Genomic DNA, 9,435 nt, shown 5'->3' on the forward strand with positions numbered 1-9,435 from the left:
GCCTGTGTGTGTGTGTGTGTGTGTGTTATTTCCTGGGTCGTGGGCCTTTCCCATAATTCCTCCCGAGTCTCTTGTGTTGGCTTATTGCTTTGTTTTCCTCCCTCTCGCTGGTTTCTGTGTTTATTAGCACATGAGCTCCTCGGAGGCTCCGAGCACCACAGAAGCAGCCAGATCATTTCAGCCCTTTATTTGTGTTTGGAGAACTGACAGCAGCTGATCGTTCGCTCTGTTTACTCACTTCATGCACATTTCTGCTCTTATTCTGATCCGTTCATCAGTGCATGTTTATGCGAGTAAAAAGTTTGTGTATTGCTGAATTTTTTTAAGCAAACAAATAATGTGATGACTGTGAAATATATCACTCTGTATATTGAAAACAACATGTTTCTGTGTTTATGGATGAGCAATTATTTTCATGAAAATAGCAGTTTGGTTAGTGATTTATATGTAATTCATAAAGCAAACTTTCCATTTCACCATTTTAAAATATATTATTATTATTATTTTTATTATTATTATTATTGTGCTCTGTACTTTATAAAGCAAATCTTCCATTTAACATTTTTTAAATAAAATTTATATATTTTTTCTTTACCTGATAGAGTGTAGTATTTTAATAAGTATCACATATTTTACATGTTTTTTTTTTTACCTTTCTGCTGCATATCAACATTTCTTCATATTTTAAATATGCATATTTGTCAGATATTTCTATGGTTAACTGGTATACTACAAGTAAAGATAAAACCATAAAAAAACCTTCAAATAGTTTAGATAGATAGATAGATAGATAGATAGAAAATTTTGCCTTGATTCTGAGGAAAAATATTCATTTACATTAACTTGTAATAAAATAACTAAAACAATTTAAATAATAAAAAAAACTAAATAGACATATTTTGCAAAATAAATAAAGAAATAATAAAAAATGACAAAAAATACAATTAAAATTACTAAAACTTCAAAACTTTAAAATGAATATGGAAAATATAAAATATAAAATAAAATAAAAAATATTTGATCAAATATAACAGTATCCTCATGATGCTAAAGTAACTCTGGTGTGGACGTTTTCTGCTCATTGTACAGGTGTGAAGTGTAGGGTGTTGTTACCATAGAAACCTGTGGTGGTTTATTTAATTTTCAGATGTAGAGTTGAAGGTGTAGTTACCATAGCAACATGTCTGGCATAATAGCAGTAGGCAGTGAAAACATATTTTGCCTTAGAACCTCTAGTAATAATAATCATGGCAAAAAACAAGAGGGTTTCTAGCACTCTTTGGACTCATAATAATAAAAATATGAATTAAATTAAAATATTCCTTGAATCCCTAACAATGCAGACAGTACGGCTTCGCTCTTGAGCATCTAATAATGCTTCTGGAGAAGGTTTCCAAGGTTAAACTCAAGCTGTTGTGCTTTTTGAGAAGAGTTTACTTTGACAGAAGAAATTCAGCAGTCAATTTGATATAAAGAAGAGAAATGTCTGCATTAGAGCCAGCAGATCTTTATAGAATTGTGTGATTTTTTTTAAATTTTTATATCAGCATGAGGTCACTTTCTTCAGGACGCTGCTTGGTTGATTTTCATTTAAGCAATTTGCTGCTAGATAATGTGTTACTATGTATATTTATAATGATGATCATTATTACAGGAAATATCATTTGAAGTCAGTATGTTCTGGTATAAATGCCATTTGTTGTGTTCTAACTCTATTTTCTCTTCTGATTTCAGAATCTTCCTCCTCAGGAAACGTTTTAATGGACACAACAACGACACGCACCACGACTCGCCCGGTCACCGTCACCTTGACGACCCCCTCCACCTCCACCACCGTCACCATGACAACCACCACCACCAGATCTCCCGCCTCGACGACGGCAGCAGCCCCGCGCAGCACCACGACAGACCGGCAGCCGGCTGCTCTTCCCGAGGTCACGGCACGCTCCGACCCATCCTCCGTTCTGCCCAACATCGCCGTGGAGTTCTGCAGCCCCGTCACCGACTCCTCCATCACCTGGCCCAAAACACGCCAGGGCCTTGTCGCCAAGCAGCCCTGCCCACCGGGAACCGTCGGTAAGTTACAACAGTCCAGAGCAGCCATGTAGTGATTACGTTTACCAGCAGAGGGTGCTGATACAAGGATACGCTGGATTATTTTCACCAGCAGAGGGCGCTGATACAAGGATACGCTGGATTATTTTCACCAGCAGAGGGCAATATACACTGCTTACTTAGTTGAGCGCCAAAACTTAGGCAGGAAAAGAGTGTTATGCGCAACATACTTCCGTATTCTGTTAACCAGGTCTCGTCGCTTCCAGTTCAAGCGTTTTGCATATGCTTCGTTAAATATGAAGCAGTTGTACTCAAGATGTAGATACCAATGATGACCATAACCAATGTCCATCACATATGCGGAATGATTTCTAAAAGTTTTTTATTTTTATTTTTTTCACTAACATTTAGATATAAAAATTGAATATTGCACATCAACAATAAAAATAGCTAGCTAGTTTAACTGATTATCTTAAAAGTCCATAGATATCGCTATTATTTAATACGGCTGTTAACACGTTCTCCGACAGGCGGAAGCGATGAGACCTGTTTTCTGGGTTTGGTCAGGTGACGTTCGACATATACCCTATTATCTCATCAGTTTATCAAAAGTGACACCCAAGCTGAAATATCGTATTAATTATTAACATATTAACTATTTATGTTAAAGTAATACTGTTTGTTTGTTATGCAAGCAAGCATTTTTTGTTTCTGCCACGAGATAAAGAAATAAGGTAATTACAACTTAATATCGCTCAAAATAATTTTAAAATATAAACTCAAATTTGAGAAAAAAAAGTCAGAATTACGAGAAATAAACTAAGTAATTTTTTTCTCTGAATTGAGTTTGTATCTGACAATTATAAGAAAATCTGTGAGATACAATTATTCTGTTAACCAGGTCTCGTCGCTTCCAGTTCAAGCGTTTTGCATATGCTTCGTTAAATATGAAGCAGTTGTACTCAAGATGTAGATACCAATGATGACCATAACCAATGTCCATCACATATGCGGAATGATTTCTAAAAGTTTTTTATTTTTATTTTTTTCACTAACATTTAGATATAAAAATTGAATATTGCACATCAACAATAAAAATAGCTAGCTAGTTTAACTGATTATCTTAAAAGTCCATAGATATCGCTATTATTTAATACAGCTGTTAACACGTTCTCCGACAAGCGGAAGCGATGAGACCTGTTTTCTGGGTTTGGTCAGGTGACGTTCGACATATACCCTATTATCTCATCAGTTTATCAAAAGTGACACCCAAGCTGAAATATCTTATTAATTATTAACATATTAACTATTTATGTTAAAGTAATACTGTTTGTTTGTTATGCAAGCAAGCATTTTTTGTTTCTGCCACGAGATAAAGAAATAAGGTAATTACAACTTAATATCGCTCGCTCAAAATATAAAATATAAACTCAAATTTGAGAAAAAAAAGTCAGAATTACGAGAAATAAACTAAGTTATTTTTTTCTCTGAATTGAGTTTGTATCTCACAATTATAAGAAAATCTGTGAGATACAATATATATATATATATATATATATATATAAATTAGAGCAATGAAAAAGTCAGACCACTGAGTTTATTTTTGTAATTCTGATTTTTTTATTTTTATTTTGAGTTTATATTTCACAATTTTTCTTAGAATTCTGAGGACAAAAAAGTCAGATTTGCTATATATGAATTCAGAATTTTGAGAAATGCAAGATATAAAGTCAGAAATTGTGAGTTTATATTTGAGTTATTCTCAAAATTGTGAGAAAAAATTATGAATTGTGAGATATAAACTCAATTTTGAGAAAGAAAAGTCAGAATTGTGAGAAACTCAAAAAAAAAAAAACAGAGTCAGAATTGCGGGATAAACTTAATTAGAAATAAACCTAGATCTGTGAGATGAAAAAATTGGAATTTCAAGAAAGTTTTCATCTCAGAACTTATATCACGCATTTCTTTTTTTTTTTTTTTTCTTCAGAATTCTGAGAAAAATTAGGAGATATAAATTCAGAATTTTGAGGAAAATAGAACTGAGAAAAGCTCAGAATTGTGAGATGTAACTCAGAATTTATAGAAAAATAGTCAGAACTGTGAAAAATAAAGTCTGAGTTTATTTCTTGTAATTCTGACTTTTTCCTCAAAATTCTGAATTTATATCTCCTAATTTTTCTCAGAATTCTGAGGAAAAAGTCAGAATTACAAGAAATAAACTCAGACTTTATTTTTCACAGTTCTGACTATTTTTCTATAAATTCTGAGTTACATCTCACAATTCTGAGCTTTTCTCAGTTCTATTTTTTTTCTCAGAATTAATTTTGACTCGCAATTTTCTCTTTTTTCTAGCAATTTTGAATTTATATCTCACAAATCGGACTTTTTTCTCAGAATTCTGAGAAAAACTGAGATATAAACAGAAAGTCAGAATTGCAAGATAGAAACTCAAAGTCTGACTTTGAGAAAGAAAAGTCAGAATTGTGAGAAACTCAAAAAAAAAAACAGAGTCAGAATTGCGGGATAAACTTAATTAGAAATAAACCTAGATCTGTGAGATGAAAAAATTGGAATTTCAAGAAAGTTTTCATCTCAGAACTTATATCACGCATTTCTTTTTTTTTTTTTTTTTCCTCAGAATTCTGAGAAAATTAGGAGATATAAATTCAGAATTTTGAGGAAAATAGAACTGAGAAAAGCTCAGAATTGTGAGATGTAACTCAGAATTTATAGAAAAATAGTCAGAACTGTGAAAAATAAAGTCTGAGTTTATTTCTTGTAATTCTGACTTTTTCCTCAGAATTCTGAGAAAAATTAGGAGATATAAATTCAGAATTTTGAGGAAAAAGTCAGAATTACAAGAAATAAACTCAGACTTTATTTTTCACAGTTCTGACTATTTTTCTATAAATTCTGAGTTACATCTCACAATTCTGAGCTTTTCTCAGTTCTATTTTTTTTCTCAGAATTAATTTTGACTCGCAATTTTCTCTTTTTTCTAGCAATTTTGAATTTATATCTCACAAATCGGACTTTTTTCTCAGAATTCTGAGAAAAACTGAGATATAAACAGAAAGTCAGAATTGCAAGATAGAAACTCAAAGTCTGACTTACTTTCTCGCAAGTCCGAGTTTACATCTTGCAATTCTGAGTTTGTCTCACGTTTATCGTGCAATTCAAACTTTTTTCACGCAATTCTGAGTTTGTTTCTTGCAATTCTGACTTTTCTTTCTCAGAAGTGAGTTTGTATTGCAATTAATAATGCAATTTTTTATTTTTTTTACAATTCAGAGAATAACTGTGTGATATAAACTCAGAAGTCTGACTTTCTTTGTCGCAATTCTAACTTTGCATTTTGCAATTCTCTTATTTTGTTCCCAGCACAAAATGAAAAAAGATAAATATGTAATTGCAACTTTTTATCTCAATTCTGACTTTTTTCCCCCACGCAATTCTGCGTTTATTTCTTGCAAAAAAAGTCTGAATCATGATTTTTTTAAAAATATAAATTACATAGATTATTTTTTTTTTTACTCTCTGTGGCTGAAACAAGCTTCCATAGTTATTGTTGCCTATTATCTATGGGAGGTAGATCTTTCTCTGCTATGGCTCCCAAACTTTGGAACACATTGCCCCTGGCTCTCCGGACAATAACCACACTCCTGAAATGCCAAAATATCAGCCTAATTAGGAAAAGTACAGACCTGTTTCCAAAAGCACAAATATGAAATTACATTATAATAACATTATAATTACTGTATACAGTATACAGTTTGTGAAAATAAAAATTGTATACAATTAGAAAAAGTAAAAAAAAGAAAGTTTTATTTGTCATATGTTTATTTCACATATATTTATTTAGTTTTATATAATGGATTTTTTCTGACTTTTTCCTCAAAATTCTGAATTTATATCTCCTAATTTTTCTCAGAATTCTGAGGAAAAAGTCAGAATTACAAGAAATAAACTCAGACTTTATTTTTCACAGTTCTGACTATTTTTCTATAAATTCTGAGTTACATCTCACAATTCTGAGCTTTTCTCAGTTCTATTTTTTTTCTCAGAATTAATTTTGACTCGCAATTTTCTCTTTTTTCTAGCAATTTTGAATTTATATCTCACAAATCGGACTTTTTTCTCAGAATTCTGAGAAAAACTGAGATATAAACAGAAAGTCAGAATTGCAAGATAGAAACTCAAAGTCTGACTTACTTTCTCGCAAGTCCGAGTTTACATCTTGCAATTCTGAGTTTGTCTCACGTTTATCGTGCAATTCAAACTTTTTTCACGCAATTCTGAGTTTGTTTCTTGCAATTCTGACTTTTCTTTCTCAGAAGTGAGTTTGTATTGCAATTAATAATGCAATTTTTTATTTTTTTTACAATTCAGAGAATAACTGTGTGATATAAACTCAGAAGTCTGACTTTCTTTCTCGCAATTCTAACTTTGCATTTTGCAATTCTCTTATTTTGTTCCCAGCACAAAATGAAAAAAGATAAATATGTAATTGCAACTTTTTATCTCAATTCTGACTTTTTTCCCCCACGCAATTCTGCGTTTATTTCTTGCAAAAAAAGTCTGAATCATGATTTTTTTAAAAATATAAATTACATAGATTATTTTTTTTTTTACTCTCTGTGGCTGAAACAAGCTTCCATAGTTATTGTTGCCTATTATCTATGGGAGGTAGATCTTTCTCTGCTATGGCTCCCAAACTTTGGAACACATTGCCCCTGGCTCTCCGGACAATAACCACACTCCTGAAATGCCAAAATATCAGCCTAATTAGGAAAAGTACAGACCTGTTTCCAAAAGCACAAATATGAAATTACATTATAATAACATTATAATTACTGTATACAGTATACAGTTTGTGAAAATAAAAATTGTATACAATTAGAAAAAGTAAAAAAAAGAAAGTTTTATTTGTCATATGTTTATTTCACATATATTTATTTAGTTTTATATAATGGATTTTTTTACAAGTCATAATACAAGTCATAATTTTGTTATAATACTGTTTTGATCTGTTTGATCTTATTTTTTCGTAGTGTGATTATTGGTCCATTTTTATTATAACCAGTAACGGTCAGTTTGACCTGCTAACACAATTATTATCAATAATAATAATAATAATAATAATAATAATAATAATAATAATAAATTGTCATTGTTATTTGACCAAAAACATAAAACAAATATTTTCCTTGTTTTTAATTCATAGATATTAACACATGAGTTTTCATAGATATTTTGACCACTAAACTAGAAAACATCCCTGGTTTTCATTTCAGAAATCTGCTCTTAACCAAGAACATCCTAGCAACCGCATAGCGACGCATTGCCCATTTTCTACAGAGCAAATAAGCCCTCATCTCTACATGTTTAACAGCTGTTCTGGTAACCCAGGTGTGGTGTTTTTCTCTGTGGTTGTTAGTGAGTGTGTGGAAGTGCAGCAGACGAGCGACGCTCAGCGTGAACACAAACAACACAAACGCAGCACACGCATCAAACACGCTGCTGCAGCTCCCGCTCTTCTTTCACCTCTGTCTGTCACTCTCCTTCCTCTCGCTTTCGTTCTCTACATTTCAGCTTTTCACGTCGTTTCTCTTGCCGCCTCCTGCTCATATCAGAACACTTCCAGTCCTCCCGCCTGTTTCCATGGTTTCGGTTGATTGACAGTTTCTTCATGATTAGTTGGTTGTTCTTGAAGTTTTCAGAGCGCCAGACTGGATTCGTCCTCTGGCCATTTCTCAGAGTAACACTTTCACATTCACATCTTCATAAACTCATTCATCAAAACAACAGCAACCAAAATACTAGCATTTGATTGACAATTTTTTTTTTAATACCATATATATATATATATATATATATATATTGTTACAAAAAATTTTACAAAATATTTCTCTTTCAAATAAATGCTGCTACTTTGAACTTTCTATTCATCAAAGAATCCTGAAAAATACAATGTATCACGTTTTCCACAAAAACATTCATCAGCACAACTGTTTTCAACATTGATAATAATCAGAAATGTTTCTTGAGCAGCAAATCAGCATATTATAATGATTTCTGAAGATTATGTGACACTGAAGACTGGAGTAATGATGCCGAACATTTTAAAATGAAATTTTACAACATATATAGAAAACTGTTGTTTTAAATTGCAATAGTTCAGAAATCAGAAAATGCGTGTTGTCCATTGACAGTGTTGTTTTTGGTGAACTGAACTTGGTATATTTGGTAGATTTTTTCTTTTTTCTTTCTTTATTTTTTAAATGTGCTATTTTTACAGGGATTAATACAATAATGTGACATTATTTTTTATTAAAAAACATTTTCCCACATGCAGACTAATGGACTATATTATTTGGCAGAGACGGTGTTTATTTTGATTGTTATTATTGCATGTATGTGATTATTGAACATAGTCTCTCATCGCACTGCTGTTGTGTGTGTGTGTGTGTGTGTGTGTGTGTGTGTGTCTGCAGCAGTCGTACATCTGGAGTGTGTGTGTGTGTGAGTGTGCGAGTGTGTGAGTGTGTGTGGGAACGAACACACACACACACACACACACACACACACACACACATATCTCTGCATCTGGCTGTAGTTAGAGCTCACACACACACACACACGCTGCAGTGATTTTATCTCCATCAGAGGAAGTAATTACACATTCTTTTATGATCACAGACGTTTGAAAGCATTTCTCGTCATCTGTGGAAGCAGCAGTGAAGGATGTTGATGTGTGTGTGTGTGTGTTTGCGGTGTGATATGAACACACAGTAACGGCTGTTTTCTGTGTGCAGGGACGGCTGTGTTCACCTGTCAGGGGCCCGAGGGACTGTGGGACCAGCAGGGGCCCGACCTCAGCAACTGCACCTCCACATGGGTCAACATCATCAACCAGAAGGTTTGAGAAACACACAATCAAACATATGTATGGGATAATGTACATTTAGCCTCATTTTGACAAATTATTCAACAGTTGGAGCTGTCATTTGATTGGTCCAAGCCAGTGTTGTTATTGTTAACTGAAGCTTGTATTAAAGACCGGCAAGAAAGTTGTGAAATGTCCACACCAAATGCTGAAGAAGTTTGCTAATGGAAAATACTTTGTTGCGTCAGCTCAAAAATTATAATCTACAATTCCAACGACAGGAGAAGCTCGCACACATAAGAAATTACCAATTGCTTTTATTCATATTACATTTCGCCTTTGCACTGAGCATGTTGCACTTTTTTTTTTGCACTATTTTGTGAATTGGTGAAGTTCTGCCTTTACACTGAGCATATTGCACTTCTTTGTGAATCAGTAACGTTTTCTCTGCATTTTTTTTCACTTTTTTAATAAATGTTTACCTTGTTTTTTGG

At 32.8% G+C, this 9,435-nt stretch overlaps 1 protein-coding gene across 1 annotated transcript in view; it reads left to right on the plus strand.

The window, feature by feature from the left end:
* Nucleotides 1–9,435, plus strand: part of LOC107749000 (adhesion G protein-coupled receptor L3) — a 170,676-nt gene that overhangs the window by 74,777 nt on the left and 86,464 nt on the right. The window contains exons 4-5 of the mRNA XM_016564038.1: nucleotides 1,735–2,076; nucleotides 8,871–8,974. Coding sequence (XP_016419524.1) covers nucleotides 1,735–2,076; nucleotides 8,871–8,974 — 446 coding nt within the window. The remainder of the gene's footprint in view (nucleotides 1–1,734; nucleotides 2,077–8,870; nucleotides 8,975–9,435) is intronic.

Source organism: Sinocyclocheilus rhinocerous, unplaced genomic scaffold (genome assembly GCF_001515625.1).
Source record: "Sinocyclocheilus rhinocerous isolate Xijiao unplaced genomic scaffold, SAMN03320098_v1.1 scaffold680, whole genome shotgun sequence".
NCBI classification, from domain to species: Eukaryota; Metazoa; Chordata; class Actinopteri; order Cypriniformes; family Cyprinidae; genus Sinocyclocheilus; species Sinocyclocheilus rhinocerous.